General features: G+C 37.6%; 1 protein-coding gene across 9 annotated transcripts; it reads left to right on the forward strand.

The window, feature by feature from the left end:
• Nucleotides 1–9,182: 9,182 nt before the first annotated feature.
• LOC109241802 (luc7-like protein 3) lies at nt 9,183–14,228 on the forward strand. Of its 9 annotated transcripts, none has more exons than XR_002070300.1 (9): nt 9,183–9,397; nt 9,529–9,657; nt 9,849–9,888; nt 11,763–11,838; nt 11,925–12,125; nt 12,232–12,444; nt 12,566–12,985; nt 13,081–13,135; nt 13,238–14,228. XR_002070300.1 is itself a non-coding variant. In XM_019408591.1 (8 exons), the coding sequence occupies exons 1-7, from the start codon at nt 9,355–9,357 to the stop codon at nt 12,941–12,943; spliced, it is 1,080 nt and encodes a 359-aa protein (XP_019264136.1). In that variant the 5' UTR covers nt 9,183–9,354; the 3' UTR covers nt 12,944–12,985; nt 13,195–14,228. The 9 variants fall into 9 exon arrangements, 3 of the variants coding, with proteins under 3 accessions (XP_019264136.1, XP_019264135.1, XP_019264134.1); XR_002070301.1 differs by having other exon boundaries at nt 13,249–14,228; XR_002070298.1 differs by having other exon boundaries at nt 12,566–13,314; nt 13,434–13,753; nt 13,847–14,082.
• The last annotated feature ends 7,385 nt before the right edge of the window (nt 14,229–21,613 follow it).

Consider the following 21,613-nt stretch of genomic DNA (forward strand, 5'->3'; position numbering starts at 1 on the left):
GCCAGATCTTCAAGGCGTGAACAATAGCAGCTAACTCGAGATCATGGACAGGATAATTCTTCTCATGTACCTTCAACTATCTGGATGTGTAGGCAATCACCCTACCATTCTGCATGAATACCGCTTCGAGGCCAACCCTCGAGGCATCACAATAGACAGTATAAGACCCCGAACCGGTAGGCAATATCAAAACTAGGGCTGTAGTCAAAGCTGTCTTGAGCTTCTGAAAGCTCTCCTCACACTCTTCCATCCACTGGAACGGAGCACCCTTCTGGGTTAGCCTGGTCATAGGTGCTGCAATAGATGAAAATCCCTGAACAAATCGACGGTAATAACCCGCCAAGCCAAGAAAACTACGGATCTGTGTAGCTGAGGATGGTCTGGGCAAACTCTACACTGCTTCCACTTTCTTCGGATCCACCTTTATCCCCTCACTAGATACCATATGACCTAAGAATGCCACGAAATCCAACCAGAACTCACATTTCGAGAACTTAGCATATAACTTCTTCTCTCTCAACGTCTGAAGCACTGTCCTCAGGTGATGCTCATGATCTTCCCGACTCCGGGAATATACCAGGATGTCATCAATAAAGAGAATGACGAATAAGTTAAATATGGCCGGAATACACTGTGCATCAAGTGCATGAAGGCTGCTAGGGCATTGGTCAGCCCAAATGACATAACAAGGAACTCCTAATGACCATACCGAGTCTTGAAGGCAGTCTTCGGGATGTCTGGCTCCTGAATCTTCAACTGATGATAGCCTGAATGCAAGTCAATCTTAGAAAACACACGAGCACCCTATAACTGATCAAACAGGTCACCAATACGAGGCAAAGGATAACGGTTCTTCACAGTAACCTTGTTCAACTGGCGATAATCAATACACATATGCATAGAACCATCCTTCTTCTTCACAAATAAGACAGGAGCACCCCATGAAACCCTTATCAAGCAATTCCTGTAGCTGCTCCTTCAACTCCTTCAACTTAGTAGGAGCCATACGGTACGGAGAAATAGAAATGGGCTGAGTGATCGGCAACAGATCAATGCCAAAATCAATATCTCTATCGGGTGGCATGCCCGGAAGATCAGCTGGAAACACATCAGAAAAATCCCGTACTATTGGGACTGAATCAACTGTAGGGGTATCAATATTGACATCTCTCACATAAGCTAGATACGCGCCACACCCCTTCTCAATCGTACGTTGAGCCTTAAGGAACGAAATATCTCTACCGGAGGTATGATCTAAGGTACCCCTCCACTCTACTCGCGGTACACCTGGCATAGCCAGCATCACGATTTTTGCGTGACAATCAAGAATAGCGTAATGGGGCTACAACCAATCCATGCCCAAAATAACATCAAAGTCTACCATGCTGAGCAATAACAAATCGGTTCTGGTCTCAAAACCACTAAGAGCAATCAAACACGACCGATAAATGCGGTCCACGACAAGAGAATCTCCAACAGGAGTAGAAACATAAACAGGAAAGCTCAAAGAATCCCGAGATACGCCCAAATACGGGGCAAAATAAGAGGACACATAAGAGTAAGTGGAGCCTGGATCGAATAGAACCGATGCATCTCTATGACAGACCAGGATAGTACCTGTGATGACAGAATCAGAGGCGACAGCCTCAGTACAGGCAGGAAGGGAATAGTATCTGACCTGGCCTCCCCCTCAAGGGTGACCTCTACCTCCTCGACCTCCACCTCTAGCTGGCTGAGCAGGTGGGGTAGCAACCGGTGTTGTGATCATAGCCTGAGAACTCTGCGGGGCGCGCTGTGGCTGAGAAGTCTGTGGAGGTGCACCCCTCCCAAGTCTAGGAAAATCCCTCACCGTATGGCATGTGTCACCATACTCAAAATAAGCCCTGGGAGGATGTGGCGGTTGTGACTGGCTCGAGCCAGGTCTGCTAGACTGACCACTAGAAGCACCCCGTGTAGGAGGCGCATTAGATACTAGAGGTGTATAATAAGGCTCCTGAGGTCTAGGAGGAGCTGGAATACCACTGGCTGCTGGAAGAGCTGAATGAACGGGGTGACTCATATAACCCCTACCATGACGAGCTGAAGCTGGGGCACGGGCACTAGAATAATAGCCCGACTCTCGAGACCTCTTGGCCTCCCTCTCCTCTCTGTCCCGAGTATGCATACCCTCTACTCTCCTAGCAATGCTCACCACTTGCTGATAAGAAATATCTATCTCCAACTCCCGAGCCATACTAGACCTGATGCTGAGAATGAGCCCCTCAATAAACCGGCGAACCTTCTCGCGAACAGTAGAAACCAAAGTTGGTGCATGTCTAGCCAAGTCGGTGAAACGGACAGCATACTCCGAGACAATCATAGTACCCTGGCGCAAATTCTCAAACTTTGCGCGCCAAGGGTCCCTAAGGCTCTGGGGAACATACTCTCTCGTGAACATATCTGAAAACTGAGTCCAAGTCAGGGAAGCTGCCTCATCCGGACTGTCTAACTCATAAGCACGCTACCACTGATAGGCGGCTCCTCGAAGCTGAAAGGTAGTGAAGGAGACCCCGCTCGATCCTGATATACCCATGGTACGGAGGATACGGTAGCACTCCTGTAGAAATCCTAGAGCATCATCTGATGCTAGTCCACTGAATGTAGGAGGTTGATACTTCTTGAACCTCTCAAGCCTCTTTTGCTCCTCCTCTGAAGCTACTGCCCTCTCTTCGGGCTGAGCTGGGGCTACAGGCTGGCCAGTACAATCTCTAGGATCTGCTTAGCATGCACTCGCTGCTCAGGAGTGCAGGCAGCGGGAGTCTGTGCTCCTCCCCCGGTATGGGGTGTGGCTGCAACAAGGGGAAGCAACCCTTCCTGAGCTAGAGTGGTGTACATACTCATAAATTGCGCAAGAGTCTCCTGGAGAGCTAGAGTAGTAGTAGCAGTAGACGTGTCAGGCGCCTGGACTCCAGCTGGAATTGCTGGTGGCTCTTCAGTAGCAGCTCGCGCGGGTGCTCTGGCTGCATCGCGTGCGCGTCCTCGGCCTCTACCCCGGCCCCGACCTCTGACGGCTCTCACAGGGAGCGTGGGTGTCTGGTCACCTCCAGCAGCACGTGTCCTCACCATGTGTGAGAGAATAGAAGACAGAAGTTTAGAATTTCGATATCAAAGATCTCGCACGAAAAGGAATTCAAATGAAGTGAAATTTTCTTAACAGTTACATAGCCTCTCGTGGATAAGCACAGACGTCTCCGTACCGATCCGCGAGACTCTAATAAACCGGCATGTGATTCATGAGTCCTATGAACCTAGAGCTCTGATACCAACTTGTCACGACCCAAGTTCGCCCTCCGTGAACAGTCATGACGACACCTAGTCTCTACGACTAGGTAAGCCTAACAAATGCAGAAAAGAAATAATTGCGGAAAAGGAACTAATAAAAACCGAGATAACAAAGTATAACAGTGTTTAAGATGTCGCCCGGTATATAACAACCCAAGAATTTCAACCTAACACTCCCAAAATCCGGAACCCCATGAATCACAAGCTAAGAGTACATAAAATGCTCTAACTCCGGAAATGTCTAACAACAACGAGATACAGAAGGCTATATTACTACAGAGAATGGAAAGGGACTCCTCGGTCTGCGGACGCAGCAGATATACCTCGATGTCTCTATAGAAAGCGCCTCGCCTCAAGGGTGATAAGACTGAGTGGAAGTACCTGGATCTGCACACACAAAAAAACATGTGCAGGAAAGGGCATGAGTATACCACAGCGGTACCCAGTAAGTGTCAAGCCTAACCACGGTCGAGTAGTGACGAGGAAGGTCAGGGCCCTACCGGTCATATACAATAATATATAAGGAAGATGAGCAGTAGTATAGAAATACAGATAATGAGAGAAACAACAACCACAACCAAGGCAAATGATCACAGAACTATACAACTCAACTTAGAGATAACAACCGGGGGTCTACCAGGAACCCGTCCTGTAGCCCTAAAAGTAAATAATCAGTGGATCGCCCGAGTGCTGTCCTGTAGTCCATATCATTGTGTAGGGGATCTACCTGAATACCACATCCGTAGTCCCAAAAGTAAATAATCAGTGGATCTCCCAGGTGTTGTCCCGTAGTCCATATCATTGTGCAGGCGGATCTACCGGAATACCACATTCGTAGTCCCAAATAAACAGACAAGGGGGATCTGCCGGGAACCGCCCGAGTCCCAATGTAAACACGCAGCAACAACACAAGAATAATCAACTCAATTCAATTTCATATCAAAATAGACAGGTAATTCTAACCTAGCATGCTGCGCAGAGTTCAGATAAGGCAGTTTAAGCAAGTAGACAATTTAGTCATTTAGGCATGTTTTTCTAAGCTAACAGTAAGCTCAAAGTTCAAGTAGTGTAAACAGTGAAGTAAAATACGAAATATAGATACTTAAATGGAAAACAGGATTTTCAATAATCAGCACAAGTACGCGCTCGTCACCTCACGTACAGGGCATTTCAGATATCACAGTACCAAATCCTAAGGGGAGTTTCCCCCACACAAGGTTAGACAAGCCACTTACCTCGAACCAACTCAATCAATTCTATACCACGTTCTTGCCACGAGTATTCGACTCCAAACGGACCAAATCTATTCAAAGTAATTGCATAATGTAAATAACACTTCAAGTAACTAATTCAACTAATTAATTCTAAGCTAATACGCAAAATTAGGAAAAATGACCAAAACGCCCCCAGACCCACGTCTCGAAATCGGGTAAAATTTACATCAATGGGATCCTTATCCTCCCACGAGTTCATGCATATCAAATTTACCGAAATCCAACCACAAATGACCCCTCAAACCCCTAATTTTTGGTATCCAATTACAAGCCCTAGTTCTTCAATTTCAACCACCAATTTTCCATCAATTACAAGCCTAATCCGTGAAATAACAATATAGGAATTAAGTTTTATGTTCAAAAATCTTACCTCAACGAAGTTCCCTTGAATTCTCTTTTCAAAATCTCCCAAAAAGCTCTGAAGTCGTTTTAAAAATGGTGAAATAACCCAAGATTCGCGAAGGAAGCCTTTTATATTTTCTGACCTAGGCTTTTCGCACCTGCGGTCCCCACAACGCACCTGTGATACCGTATCTGCGGCCCAAGCACCGCATCTGCGGTTTTCACTTAAAACTAAAATTCCGCACTTGCGCCTCACCTTCCCCGGTGCGACCAATCATCCGCACTTGTGCTTCAGCCCTTCACGCCAATTTCCGCATCTGCGGCTAGCCTTCCGCTTCTGTGGGCCCGCACCTGTGGTCCCTTAGCCGCAGGTGCGGTTATGACAGCAACAGAACTTCTTCAGCCGCCAAACCCAACTCAAAATCACCCGTTAACCACCCGAAATCACCCTGAGGACCCCGGGACCTCAACCAAACGAACGAGCAAGTCATATACCACCTTTCAAACTTGTACCAATCCTCAAAACACCTAAAACAACATCGAAACATCGAATGAACCATGGATTCAAGCCTAAGAACTCTAAAATTTTCCGAATTCCGCTTTTGATCAAAAAGTCTATCAAACCTTGCCCGATTCACCTGAAATTTTGCACACACGTCCCAAATGACATAACGGACCTATTCCAACTTTCGGAAGTCCATTCTAACCCCGATATCAAAATCTCAATATCGAACCGGAAACTCTAAAAATTCAACTTTCGGCATTTCAAGCATAATTAAGCTACGGACCCCCAAAACACAATCTGAACATGCTCCTAAACCCGAATCACCCAACGGAGCTAACCAACCGACGGAATTCCGTTCCGAGGCCATCTTCACACTACTCCATCTACAGTCCAAATTCTAAAGCTTAAACTCTCATTTAGGGACTAAGTGTCCCTACACTCTCCGGAACTCCAAATAAATCCTCCCGACAACTCATAATAGCATAAACAAATACGGGGATAGTAATTAATAGGGGATCGGGGCGTAAATTCTTCAAATGACCGGCCGGGTCATTACACACTACTATAGTGATAAGGACATCCAAGAATGCAGAGCCTGGCAAGGAGGTGTTTATGGGAATTTATATCTGTCTTGAAGCATTAAAAACTTGATGGTTAGAAGGGTGCAGAAACATAATTGTCTTTGATGGTGCATTCCTAAAAGGAATATGTAAAGTGAACTGCTTTCCTGCATTTCCAAGGATGGAAATAATCAAATGTACCATGTGGCTTGGGCAGTAGTTGAAAAGGTCTAAGGATACATGGTCTTGGTTTATCAGATGTCTCAAGCATGATCTGAAACTGTCAGAAACTGAAGGAGAAGAGCTGACAATCATGTCTGATATGTAGAAGGTATGGTTTCTAATTCTTTGTCTTTAAAGTATAATTATTTTCATTTATGTTTAAGTTATAACCCTATAATGTTGTTGATTGTAGAGTCTTCATCTAGCAATAACTAAGTTATCTCCAAACGCTGAGATGAGGTGGCGTGCTAGACATATTTGGGTTAATTGGAGCAAACTTGGCCTGGTGAGGAAAGAAGGAAAAAATGGCAGTGTGCAAGAGCTACATTTGAAGTTTACTTTAGCAAGAAGTTGGATGAAATGGACTTGCTGTGGGGAGATATTATTTAAGACTCATTGAAATACAACAAGGAGACATGGTATAGGGTATACTTTAAAAAGCATAGTAAGTGTGATGTAGTGGAGAACAACATGTGTGAGACATTCAATAGTTGGATTTTGGTAGCTAGGCAGAAATTTATCATTACTATGTTAGAGGAAATTAGAATTAAGTGTTTGGAGAGGATGAATAGCACAAGAGAGTTTTCTGAAAAATAGGTAGGTGATATATCACACATGACTATGGAAATACTTGGAGAGAATACCAAAGGGCAGCCAAATTTGAAGTAAAATTTAATAGTGAAATAGGGTATGAGATCCAGGATGGGTCGTATAAACATGTTGTTGACTTTAAGAGGTGTTTCTGTACTTGTAGGTCATGGAAACTCAAAGGAATTCCATGTGCACATACAATTACTGTAATGCATTATAAGAACTATGAGATTGAGCCATATTGTTGACCATTGGTATAGGAAAGACACCTACTTTAAGGCATACAACAGATTCATTCAGCCTTTAACTAGTATGAATTTGGGCCAAAAAGCATACTGCCAGCTATTGAGCTATATGTTATAACTGCAATGCCAGGAAGGCCAAAGAAAAAAAGGAGAAAAGTTGTTGATGAACCAAAGAAGAAGTTTGGGAAGGGTACAAGGATAAGGATACAAATGAGATGTTTTTTGTGCAAAACTCTTGGACATAACAAGAAAATGATGTCCAACTGTTGTAAGTATTAATGTGAATATTCTTATGTGCTCATTATCAAATAAATTCCATTACTAATGTTTGTTTTTATGTGTATGCAGAGAACCTAGGGTGGAAGGGATAGAACTAGTTCGTAGGAGGTGAAATTGCTGAAAATGCATCATCAACAGGTGGAAGGGTTGAAACTGCTTCAGCAGCGGGTGGAAGGGCTGGAACTAGTGAGAATACATCAGCAGCAGCTTCAATTGTGGAAAATGGCACCTTCACTCAACCAAACACTTATTCAAGCACAAAACAATCAACTAATATACTGGAGGTCCAAAGAGGAAACCCAATGAGCCTAGAAGAGGTGGTGCAAATGCATGGTTTAAGAGACCAAAGGCAGCAGGATACGGTCTGCTATTTGGTGCAAGTGGCACTGTGATACATAGGGTAAATATTTTCACTTAATCACTGACAAAGTGGCACACAATCCTTCTGCACTCATCAGTTTTTCCCCTGCCAACATTGAACTTAGGTTCAAACCCCATGGACTAAAGTGGAAGGGTCAAGCTGCAGTTACGCAAAGGCAGCTGCAAGAACAAAGTTACAGAAGGGCAAACTCTGATACAACCACAAGCCACACCAAAGACACAATCCACACCAAGCAACCAAGCCACAACATGCATTAATTGAAGTGATCAGCTGATATTTTGAAAACTTAATGATGGATTTTTTTGTTAACTGCCTATGGTAGACAATATTTTATAAAGCTACTTCATTATGGATTGTTTTTTGTTAACTGCTTGTCTGCCTATAACAGACAATGATATTAGTTGTGGAAGTACTGTTGTTGTAATGTTGAATTACAATATTTCAACTTGAATGTTTCGTTTGTCAATATATTCCATGAACAAAATGTTACATCAACACAAAATATGTAGCCTAAACCCAAGAAATAATAGAGTAAGCTATCAATCCTAAGCACATAATATAAGAGCTAACATAAGAACAACTACAACCGCAATTATAATAGCAGTAACACTGAACTTAGACCTTTTTTGTCTTCTCTGACAATGGCATCGATCACTCTTTTTAATAAGACTCGCAAGAAGAGTCTTGTAGTGTTCTTCCTCAATCGCAGGATCAACCCATCGAAAAAAGCCACAACTTTCACCAATCTCATATCTTCGGCAGCCTAGGAACCTTCTTCCAGGACTGGTGGGTGTTCGTGACATTTTAAGATCTGCAGCAACTCCACAATAACACAAAGGTTCCTTCTTCATTGCTGAAGGAGAAGACACAACAATAGCTATTATTTCTTGCCGGAGAAGAAGAAAAAGATAGACCTTGAAAAGAATAGGAGATGGCAGAAATAGATGGGCAATGAATAATCCTAGCAAAGAAATTCAATTTTTGACTGTTGATAACACGAGAAAGAAGAAGGCATAAGATTTGGATAAAAATGAGCTTCTATCATGTTCAACAATGGAGAATGAGGTAGAAAGAAGAAGATGGCCGTTAAAATAGGCCACAATATTACCGTTAGGGTTTTTTCAACTGCCCTCACGCCCCTTACAGGCGTGTGAATCACGCACTAAAGCCAAATATGACACATAGGATCAGCCTCCTGTCATAAGCTTTATTATTCCGATTCGAACAAGTGTAAGTGTTCACTTGGCAAATTGATAAGTTCGGGCTCGACATGACAAAGTGACACAAGTATAGGTGCCATTTAGGCTATTCTGCCATTAAAGAATGAAAATGAAGTAAAATAAGAGAGGAAAAATGTTCATAGTTTAAAATTCGAGGGGGGAGTATAATGTTTTACATTAAGATGGAGGACTAATTTTGAAAACAAAAAACGCAAAGCAGACCCACAATTTAGGCCCCTCCAAGGGAGAAACAACCTTTGTCCTCTGTTGGCTCGAAGTTGTCATCAAAGCTTCGATGAAACCCTAATTTATAGCACCCACCCTATAAACGAAGAGAATTCACATCCGATTTCTGTAAAAGTCCTTCAATTGATTCCATTTATCCCTGATATTTTGCAGTTATTTTTCCAGCCATGGACGCTCAGAGAGCTTTGTTGGATGAACTAATGGGCTCAGGTATGCTTTATTCAACTAGTTGTTCCTATTTTATGCTTAATATTTTTTGATTTGCTATAAGAATTATAGCTTTTGCTATGTTTATACAGACGAGTACCAATTTTGATATTTTGTCGTTTTTGATTTTGTAGCTCGGAATTTAACTGAAGACGAGAGGAGAGGGTTCAAGGAAGTTAAATGGGACGACAGGGAAGTTTGTGCATTCTATATGGTTCGATTTTGCCCCCACGATCTCTTCGTGAATACTAAGAGCGATTTAGGTCAGTTCCAAAATCTTACTCTCCTCGATTTGATTGATGAATACTAGTAACTGTTTTTGGATTTTTGCCAAAAAAATTGTTTCTTTTAATCATGAATATGATATCTGGGATAACTTTACTATCTGCGTTTTAGCTAGTTAATGGCGTCTTGAAACTACTCCTGATTGTTTTTGACTTGTTGTTTTATATAGGAGCATGCACGAAAATTCACGACGCAAAGTTGAAGGAAAGGTAAGATTGAATCTTTCTTTGGTTCTCTGGGACTGACAATGTTTTTTTTTTTGGGCTGAAACTCTCAGATATATTTCACGCCTTCATGCAGAAAATAAGTTAGCTTTCCTTGGCACTTCCTTCAGCAACCAAATTAAAAAAGAACTGATATACTGTTATCTGCCAACGCAACTTGTGAGGTTTCTACCTCTAGTATTTCTATGCCAAGCACATGATGAATAGTTATTCGTAATAATCTTAACATAATAATTTGGGTCAAACAAGTTCATCAAGACACTAGGAATGACAAAAAGGTTGCTCCTTCTACCCCAATCTATATGGTTACTATTATTTTTTGAAGAGTCAAATGGTCTTGGTTGATGATAGTGAAACCCTGCTAGAATTCATAGTCTCTTTTGTATAGACACACTGTGTTTTTTTTTTTCGTTATTTTCTGGGATGTAACCACAGCACTCTCTTAGCGTTTTTTTTTTGTTTTTTTATATTTATAATACCTTACCATTTCAAAAATAAAAATAAAATGGTCTTGGTTAACTACATCCTCTTTTCAAACATTTCAGATATCTTTTATCATAAAAGTTTGTGATTTTGATTACTTCTTATGTAGTTTCCAACTTTCCATATTTCAAAAAGAATTAGAGTGATTTCTGAATTCACAAATAAAATAAAGATTGTTCTACTCTAGTACCCCAAAACTTGTCATTGTTTTTAGGACGAAAAGAGTAGATCTCTTAAACCTGGTGTCTTAACATGATGGCGGAAGAAAGAGAAGTTGAAAGCTCGAATTTCAATTGGTGGGTACTCCTAGCACCCTCGAACTTTTTGAAGATGAATTGGTTTCCAAATGTGTGATCAAACTTCTTGTGAATATGATGGTATATACTTTCTTGATTCAAAAGTTTTGAATTAGCATTTCAAGAACCACAGTTGTTCAGTTATGTTGGAGTTATGGTAGTTGCATGACAGTAGCCATACTTGAGCTGGAAAGGGTGAAAAGGAGTCCTTTAAACTAGTTTCATTGATTAGTAACCGAGAGCAGCAGTTGGAATTCTGTACATGTGTTGAAAAGCTTCCCCATAAAGCTTAAACACTTCCATGCTCATAAGTCAGTACACCTGAAAAGGTGTTTCAAATCTGTCAAATCACGCAGAATGGTACCATGAAAAAGGTCAAAAAATGAATGTAAAACTGTGATAGGTTTATAGGAATTCTGTATGACTATTAAGGAACAGCATCCTTTTGGTTCCAATGTCTTTTCCTTTAAAAGGTAAATTTTGTTTAGGTTCTAATGTAGTGTCAAGCTCAATGACTTTCATATTTGTTGCTCTGAATCAAGGCCAATCAGCGAATCCAATATTTTAGTTTATATTACAGCTTTGGTTCCAATGTCTTTTTCTTTAAAAGGTAATTTTGTTTAGGTTCTAATGTAGTGTCAAGTTCAATGACTTCCATATTTGTTGCTCTGTATCAAGGCCAATCAGCGAATCCAATATTTTAGTTTATACTACAGCTGTGGTATTGATACATGTGCACGTTGACTGTGGAATTATAGTGAAGTATGACCTTGACTTTTTTCTTTGATAGAAGTCAAGTTGGTAGATTTTGATCGCTCTCCTTTATGAGGAAGTATCAGCCTATACCTACTATGGTTAGGTTGTACTTCATAACAATTTCATCTCTTAAATCATTTACTGGTGTATTAGTCATTTCTGTTCGAATGAAGACCTTCTAGTGCTGAAGCTTGACTGGTTTTACCTGCCTCTCCAGAAGTCGCTTATCTCACAGTTTTGTGCATGCAAGAAGATTGTGAATTAAGCGTTCTTATTTATGCACTACTATTTCATTGTTCTAAAAGTTCTTGTTTTCTTCTTCAGTTTTGAGAACTCTCCAAGACACGATTCTTATGTTCCCAAGTTTGAAGCAGAACTAGCCCATTACTGTGAGAAGTTGGTAGGTTATTGACTGATGAGTTTCCGAGTTCTTTTCAACTTATTCTCTGAATAATATCCGATATACTTAATTTGTTGTTATCATAGGTGATGGACTTGGATAGGAAAGTTAAGCGTGGTCGGGAACGCCTTGCTCAGGAGGTTGAAGCTCCCGCACCTCCTCCAATATCAGCAGAAAAATCTGAGCAATTATCTGTTTTGGAGGAGAAGATTAAAATCTTGCTAGAACAGGTGGAGTCTCTTGGTGAAGCTGGGAAAGTTGATGAAGCTGAAGCTCTCATGAGAAAGGTTTGGCTGATATTCCTCTGCTACTAATTCATTCTTGTTTTGAATTTTGCAATATCGTGATGGTAGAGTCTTATGTCAGTATCCGGACTTCTTGACATTCATGTAGGTGGAAATGCTAAACGTTGAAAAGACAGCCTTAACTCAGCAATCCCAGCATAACAGTGCACTAATGATTGCACAAGAGAAAAAGATGGCTTTGTGTGAGACATGTGGTTCCTTTCTTGTAGCAAATGATGCTGCAGAGAGGACTCAGTCTCATGTCACTGGCAAGCAACATGTTGGCTATGGGATGGTTCGAGATTTCTTGTCCGAGTACAAGGTACTTCTCACTAGATTTTCATTTTCTCTTTTCCTCACGAAACCACATAGTGCAACTTATATGTTTTCTGCCTTTTGTTGCAAAAGATATTCTATGTAATGGACTGTAATATTGCTTCCAGGATGCTAAAGAGAAGGCAAGGGAAGAGGAAAGATTAGCCAGGGAGAAAGAAGCAGAAGAAAGGAAAAAGCTGAGGGAGAAAGAATATGACAGCAGACGACGAAGAAGTGACTCATCTGACAGGGACAAGTATAAAGATCGAGACAATGACAGGGAAGGGGATCGCTACCGTGGAAGAGATCGTGATCGTGACAGGTCCATTGACAGAAATGGCAGAGGAAGCCGTGATTTCGAAAGGGCTTCAGGTTGGAAACATGGGAATTCCAGAAATGGGAGAAACAGAAGCAGGGAGAGATACCGGGAACGTGATAGAAGCAGGTCACACTCTCCTATTAGACATGGTTCCAAGAGGTCCAGGAGTCCAGTTCGCAAGTATTAGAAGATTATAAACGTAGATGTCTGAACTTTGAAATTTGAAGAGGTAGACATTTTTATAACTCACCAATCTCATGAATGTATGCTTTTGAATCGTAAGTCCCATTGTCATCATGTGTGAAACTGTTTTTGTTCTCACAGCTCTTTTGAGACTATATCATCTCCCTATCATCAATATAATTAGAGAAGGGTCGAGGTAGGTATAACTTCATTGCCGTAACTCTTTAATGATCTATTTTGGTTTAACGTATTCAGAGGATTTGATCCCTGCTCATCTGGGGTCACCAATTCTATGAAGTTAAAAAACAGATTCATTAGTTATGCATGGATACTGCTGCTAGAGGGAGATCCTTGCATGGTTATTCCTTAAATGAGGTAACAACTTTTATTAGTTGCGGATTGCCGAATGACTTGTTGACCATCGTTGGTTTGGTTCCTTTATCTTTTGGTCATTCAGATGATAAAACAGAAGTTCTTTTCATTTGGTTATTCAGATGGCTCAGAGCAATTTAGTGCTAATTGTTATTGCATATTTGGCGTCATTGAGGTCATGAATATGAAAGACTCCATGTAACTTGTCTATCAAGTATCCTCCAAGCTCAGATAGGTAACCTCTATCCTGACATACTTACCATCCCTCTACCTTCTTGTGTGGAGCTAAATTCATGCAGGCAGCATTTTGGACATAAGGCGGCTAATGAGTCTAATGCGCAATCAACAACTGATCATTGAATAGATAATATAGTTGAGAATATTAAACAAGTGCTTATTGTCCACTTGGATTAGTGCGTGCAGGCTTTGGCATCATGTATAGGTATCTATCACTTTCTTAGACTTTTCCTCTTAAAGTATACATAATAGATTCCCTTCTGCAATTTATTCATTGCAAGGGGGTGCGAATTTTCAGCTCTGCCAAAGTTCTAGATTCTGTGGGTGAAATTATGGCAAATATAGCTTATACTAGTTGGGCTAAGGCCCGTGCTCCCGGTATTATGATTGTAATGGTGGCCAGGCATTGAATAGCATTTTGCAAGCTCTCTCTTTAGGGGAGCAAAAGTTAAAAAATCCGACTTCCACTGTAATGAAGAACAGATGATATAGTATCCATAATGACTTTTCAGTATCTCCATTGGAGTCCTTCAACAAGAATTACTGAGATCTAGCATGAAGTTGAGCATCATGTTCCTCCACTCTGTAGGTATTAGTGAAATTTCTTGGAGTTCTGGCTAGAAAGCAATTTGTTGAAGGATTTCAGAGAAAAAGTTTACTTTAAAATCTTCCCATGCAAATCCTAAGGTTTATTTTATTATTTTATTCATTTTTATCTTGATTGTCAAAAAAGTTATTGACCAACAACTTTTTTATCATTAACATATAGTCATTACGGCTAGTAATTCAATTAATCACTGAGTTTGTCAAACATAATCTTGTAATGTTCTTGGAACTTTATTTACATGGTCTAAAGATAGCATTATCCTGCAGCAGACATAGAAGCCCCTAAATGCTCCAACCACATGGGCAAAAGTTCCATCATTTTAACTCACAAGGATCGAAGTATGCACATAAAGAAGGGGTGGGTGTTCGGGCAATTCAGATTGGATATGAAAATTTTGGTTTGGATTTTTGGTTTTCGGATTGAAGAAATGACAATCCAAATAAGCTCGGATTGGATTGGATTGGATTGGATTTTTTAAGTTCGATTTTCTAGATTAATCGGTTAGGTATTTTGGATTTTCGGTTTTGAGCTTATAAATGGAGATGTTTCTTCTTTTTTACAAAAATGAATATCCTAATGAAGTACTAACGTTAAATTGCATGAGAAGTTCCTCATTCTTCGCGCAATCGTCTAAACATAAGTATTTAAGTAATAAAATTATTATCAAGAAAATAAAACTGAGAAATTAATAAGACTGATAAAAAGTAGCAATAGTAAAATCATGTCCGAATAGATAGTATTATGATAGTAACTTAGTAGTTAATATCGAATATGAGATAATATCTAATGGCTAGGATATTGAATGTATTATTTAGGGGTGTTTCATGGTTCGGTTTGGATTGGTTTTTCCCTAAAAAGAAATCATACCAAGTAAGTCGGGTTTTCAAATATTAGAACCAAACCAAATCAATTAAGCCGGTTTTTCCTCGATTCGGTTTATGTCGGGTTTTGTCTGTTTTTTTGGTTTTTTCGGTTATTTGTCGGTTTTTCTTAAATATAAGACATACACTACCAAGCACGCATTCCGACGATCACATTTTCAACGTAACACTATCAAATCAATTGCCCTTTGAGAAATCTATTATTTACTAAAATATATTGATGATAATTGAATCAAATAGTGATGAATAATTTAAGGACTCAATTAAAAATATATTTTTTTTTAACATGAAATGGATTCTTACACTTAACAAAAGAAAACAACCAATCAAAGTAGAATATAAAATAAAGAACTGTACTAAAAGTGCAATCGATTAACATTCACCATAAAATTTTTGAAATTTTGTATAAAAATATACATATATATAGGTGTAATAATAAATTTGAAACAGCTACTCCTATAGTCGGTTTGGTTCGGTTTTTTTCGGTTATTTTTTGATTAAAACCAAAATCAAACCAAATTTGATCGATTTTTAAAATTCAAAATCAAACCAAAAAGTATCGATTTTTTTGGTCGGTTTGGTTTAGTTTCGGTTTGGTTCGACTTTTCGGGTTTTTATGAACACCCCTAGTATTACTATTGGCATTGGGATAATGGATCAAATATAAAGTATAAAAATTTTGAATTTTCGGTTATCCAAAAATCTGAAGTACCAAATCAAATTCCCAATTCAAAATTCAAAAATTTTAAAAATTAAATTTAAAATCCAAATAAAAAATCCAAAAAATTTGGATTTCGGGTTTGTCCAAACTATGTCCACCCCTAACAGTGAAAGCTTGTTTGACCAAAGCTTCTTGCAGGCTAAAAATATTTTTTTGGGTAAAGAAAAGTACATTTTAAAAAAATTGAGGTGTTTGGCCAAAACAGAAAAGTACTTTTGAGCAGCACTAGGGGCGACTCAAGCATATACGTGGCATAAAGTCAAAGTTTAATATGACGCCTAAATTTTTAAAAAAGAAAATTATAAGATATGTTTTTATTTGAAGTCTGTTCTTCTAACTTTTTAGATCTAAAGTTGTTAATAGTGTTTTTTATAATCGATTTTCTCTAATAATTCTTGCTCGATTGATAATATAGCCAACTTATTTAATCTTTCTTAAGATATTGTTGGTCTTAGATAAGATTTTACAAAGCAATAGAAGTATAGAACTATTGGAAGCTTAAAAATATTGTTGAACACTAACTAGTGAAATCTTGGAGAAAGAAGGTGAGTAAGAATATCAAAGAGAAAGACAAAAAAATATGTAGGGTTTTATGAAATATGAAGAGATTGGATTAAAAAAAAATTGACTTGGACAAATTAAGGAAGAGATAGCAAAATTTTAATGGAGTAAAACGTGAAAAACTGAAGATTGGAAAAACTATTCATCTACCCATTTTTAAGTCAAATTATTACTTTATTTATATATCTAAAAAGTTTTCTTTTCTTTTATATTAAAAACTCTACTTTTGTATTAAAAGTACTAAATATTACTTTTTAAATACTTATGAACTATTTTTAAAAAATGTCTCCACCCCCCCCCCCCCCCCCACCCTCCCCCCTCAAACTTGGGCCTAAGGCAGACGCCTTACTAATCATAAGGTTGGAGCCGGCTCTGAGCAGTAATAGAAGCAGCTTTTCTACTTTTGAAGAAGAAATTGCAAATTCTAGCTTCTTCCAAAAAGTAAAAGTAGAAAATTAATCTATTCAAGACAAATTTATCCTTACTACGACCATACCTTTTTATAATAGCATCCTTATATAATAGTCATTCACAATAAAAACCAAGTTTTCCTCAGAATTATTTTTCTAGGTTATATTTTATCCCTCTATAATAATTTTTTTTACCTATAACAGCAACAACTATATTTATAACAGAACACTCTTCATAAAATTACCTCTTTATAACATCCTTGTAGATTCTCTAAGATTACTAATAATAATTCTGAAAATCTACACACAATTTTTTCTATTGAATAAAGTTTTCATCTTGCATAATATATATGATCTGAAGATCTGCAGATGATATCCTTCAAGGGAAAACTATCAGATACTCTTTGCTGAAAGTTTGAACACAAATCTTGCCAATTCAAAAGTTATATCGCTAATAAGAGAATGAAATCTATGAAAGACATTACAATTATCAAGTTCTTCTATCAACCTTGAAAGAATTTATTTTTATAGTAGCTTTAAAATATGTAATTTAGAGTTTAAAGCTTTATACGTGTAATTATGAATTTATTAATAATATATTGTTTTTTTAAATATTTAATTAGTGAAATATGCATATCTTTGAGATTTTTAGTTTCAATAATTTTTATCTTTTATGTATAATAACAAAAATAGATATTGATTTTTGGATAATTTTGTCTATTTAACAGCAAAAAAATATTTAAATGTCAAATGCTGTTATAGGTATATAATTATAAGAATATAGAATACAGAAACAAACGATACTGTTATAAAAAGGTTTGACTGTATAAATTTATATTTCTCAAATTATCTCTCATTAATTTAATCTTGCCTTTTTCGTATCTACAATCCCTTTATTCTCCTTTTCATTTTCATCGTATTTTATTCCTTCGCCTATTCCTCTTTGGAATAGTATCTATTATAAATAAGTCTCTTCTTTTGTATACAAGATATCAGATATTATTGTTTTGGATAATTATATTTTACGTGATTAAACTTTAACATTTATATTTATTTTAATTAAATAATAAATTTAAAATTTATTTCTCTATATAATAATACTATTTGTAAAGCTAATTTTTATTGTCTTTTTTTCATAATTTGACACTCAAAAGTGCTTTTTGAAAATATTAGCCAATAAAATTTATTTTTCAAATATTGCAAAGAGCACTTTTCAATGAATTGACCAAATACAAAATATTACTATTCAAAAGTATTTTTTCAAAAAATATTTTTCAAATAAATAATTTTGACAGCCTTACACTGGTGAACTTACCGTGCTTCACGCGGTTATAAAGGATCACGTTAAATTTATGGAATGATCTTTCACTAATATTCAAATGTTTAACAAAATTTAAAAATTACGTCATGACGAGCAAACTTAAAACTTTCTAGTTCTTTCATTATGTATTGTTTAAAAGGATGAAGATAAGGAGAATAGTTTATGTATTTTTTTATTGGCATAAAGGATTCATAGTTTACTTTGTTGGTTGTTTCGTACAATTGCAAAGGAAGTAAAAGAATCATGATTTTCATCTTTATCTAATTTAAAAGTGATATAAAGAATTTAAGTGATATATATATATATATATATATATATAAAAGAATTTCTCTTCTATTTTTCTTGTCTTTAGCTTCCCAAAGGAAAATAATCCTTTAATTATGTATCCTCCTCCTCCTCAGCAAAAGATGATTTCAATTCATATATTTTTTTTATGGTCTTTAATAAAATATTATTTTAAGCAAATTTTGATTTTTGTTATATCTCTTAATTTAAGGTCTTGATTTAGATTAATTCTTTATTAGCACATTAATTAATAGCAATTAAAATTTGTTCGCAAAGAATAGCTTTTAAGTAAATTCTTGATATTTCACTTGTCTGTTCGAAAACAATTTATTCATACTCTCATAAAAAGTCTTTCATCCCTTCACAGTGAAGAAGTTATTTTGTTGACCAAAGGAACCAAAATGTTTTTAATAAATAAATAAAAAAAAACATTCTAAAGAAAGAAAGCCCATTGTTGTTTGGGTAAAAACTAAACAAATCAAACACATATTATTTTTAAAAATTCTTAGAAATTTCACCAACAAAATATTCTCAAAAAGCTGTCGAAGTACTAATAACAGTAATTGTGTCAAAATGGTATTTGAGAAAGTGAAACAAACATTTAGCATCTGTTAGTTTCAGATAATTCTTCATCCTTGTTCGTAGAATTTTCAAAAATCTTTTCTAACAGTAATGTATGAAACAATTTTTTTTTTTATACTCATATTAGTTTCCAAACACTGAGTATCTAGTTTTTTGCTCCTTGTTCTAATATTACTTTTGGTGCTTCATTTTCTTCTCATTTTCCTGTCTTCCTTTTCCTTTTTTTCTTTGTTTCCTTTCTTCTAGCTTTTCCTTACCCATCACTTACTCAACAAAAACTAAAAATCATTACCCTAAATATAGGAAAGATCCCTTTCCTCCAAGAATCGGACCAACATTTTAAATAATTCTTTATCTCATAAATCCATCTATACCTATCACATTTTTTTTGCCACCTTCTTCCCTAGAAGTGACACATAGAAGAAACAAAAGAAAAGAAAAAAGTAGAATATTAAACAATAGAGAGTAAAATATAATTCTCCACTTCAGTTCGATCAAAATTTTAAGTGAGTTTTCTTCTTGAACTCACTCATGATATTCTTGTTTTTAAGAAGCCATTTTTTTACTTGTTATCCCCTCAAATAATCACTGAAGGTTCCTGCACAATGAGATAATTGCAAAAAAAAATAAAAAATAATTATCTTCCAAAATTTAATTTCATTGAAGTGATAGCATGAATGTAAAATATTTCTTACTTCTGGAACATCAAGTCAAAACGCCAAATTTCAAGCGAAAATTTAAAATTATTTCTCAAAGAACATCAACAAATAAACTACACATAGTGATTGGTAGATTTAACGAAAATAAAGAAATAAAGGCAACTTTATCACACTCAACATGAATTTTTTTTATTCGAGAAAATAATATTAAAATAAGAAAAGATTCGTTTGTGGGGAATATAGTGCCTTCCAGTAAAACCATATCATACTTCAATATCCATGTTAACAGAAACTTAATCAATGCAAGTTTAAGCGAGGCTATATTATAGTATTAGAAATAAATGAGACTGACAACCTATGTTGTTGCAGGGATCTTTGAAGGGATAATGGCAACCTCTTCAAATTTTCTTGTTGGTAGTGCTTGATAACTTGGTAAGAGGAGTTCTTTATAGTCTTGGTATGAACACGAGCCGATGCAGTTTTTTGGAGAAATTGATTGCTTCCTTAATCCTTTTACATGCGTTTGGAAGCATACCAATTACCATCACCTAAGATGTGACTTTTGGCGAATGATTAATCCGTTTTATTATTAGTATGTTACCCTCCAGCTAATGAATAAGTTTTAACACTACATTTATTTATGTAATGATGAAGAGAAAAAAAGAAAGTGATAGAAAGAAAAAGTAAGAAAAAGCATAAAAGGAGAAATAAGATAAATAGGCTTTTTGGCCATAGAGATCTACCATATCAGCATTTTTCCCTATGATAATCCAAAAGGTCATCTTATGTTTTGGAACTCGATTCTCTGCTCTTAAGCCTTAAAAATCTCACTTTTACCCTTCTCGATTTGCGTGCGCAGTCCGGGTGTGCTTCCGGAAAGCTTTTATGTTGAAAGTTGATAAAAATAAGAATTTTTGCCTTAAAAGTTGATTTTTGTTGACATCGGTCAACGTTTTGAGTAAGCGTATCTAGAACCGTATTTTGACGGTCCAAGTGGGTCCGTAATGAAATATGGGACCTGGGCGTATGCCCGCAATCGAATTCCGAGGTCCCTAGCTCGAGTTATGAATTTTTGTTGAAAATTAAAAGTCTGAAAATCTTATAGTTTTAAAGAATTGATTGATGTTTGGCCTTGTTGATACCGGGTCCGTATTTTGGTTTCGGAGCCCGGTACACGTCTAATATAATATTTATAACTTATCTGTGAAATTTGGTGAGAAACAAAATTGGTTTGACGTGATTCGGACGTCCGGTTGTGAAGTTAGAAGTTTTAAAGCTTCCTTGAAAATTTCATTCGATTTGGTGTTCAATTCGTAGTTCTAGGTGCTATTGGCGATTTGAACGCGTGAGCAAGTTCGTACGATGTTTTAATACTTGTGTGCATGTTTGGTTTGGATCCCCGAGGGCTCGGGTGAGTTTCGGATAGGCTACGGGATGTTTTGGTCTTTGAAAAATTCTCATTTTTGGCTTCAGTTGTCGTCTGGTGTTTACTTCTTCGCGTTCGCGAAGGAACTCTCGTGAAGGCGAAGAGTAAACTGGGGCAGGAGGAGTTTCTTCTTCACGAACGCGGAGCAATGGGGGCATTACCCTTCGCGAACGCGGCCAGCCGCTCGCGAACGCGTAGGCATGGGACCTAGGGGAGGGGAAACTGATCAATACTCTTCGCGAACGCGGCACAGGGCTCGCGAACACGTAGGCTGGTGGGTATTAGCCTTCGCGAACGCGAAGGGTATCTCGCGAACGCGTAGGCTATTTGATCCGCTGCTTTGCGATCGCGGCAGGCCCTTCGCGAACGCGAAGAAGGCCTGACGCCCAGACTTTAAGACATTTAAAAAATGGGTAAAAATAAACTCTCCATTAGAGCTCGGCCTAGGTGTGATTTTGAAGGGGAAACTCAACACCAATTCATAGGTTTGTACTCATTAACTCATTTTCTTCCATTTCTAACATCACTCATTGAATTCCTAGCCCTAATCTTTGTTCTTTTATGGTAGAAAAGTAGGGATTTAGGAAGAATTGGGGGGGGGGGGGGGGGGGG

Source organism: Nicotiana attenuata, unplaced genomic scaffold (assembly GCF_001879085.1).
Source record: "Nicotiana attenuata strain UT unplaced genomic scaffold, NIATTr2, whole genome shotgun sequence".
Lineage (NCBI taxonomy): Eukaryota > Viridiplantae > Streptophyta > Magnoliopsida > Solanales > Solanaceae > Nicotiana > Nicotiana attenuata.

What these genes read in the sequence shown, in the direction of transcription:
- LOC109241802 (XM_019408591.1), top strand. Translation starts at nt 9,355, where the DNA reads ATGGACGCTCAGAGAGCTTTGTTGGATGAACTAATGGGCTCAG. An exon ending in GAATACTAAGAGCGATTTAG is followed by an intron (nt 9,658 to 9,848) that starts GTCAGTTCCAAA and finishes TGTTTTATATAG; the next exon opens with GAGCATGCACGAAAATTCAC. An exon ending in ATTTCTTGTCCGAGTACAAG is followed by an intron (nt 12,445 to 12,565) that starts GTACTTCTCACT and finishes TATTGCTTCCAG; the next exon opens with GATGCTAAAGAGAAGGCAAG.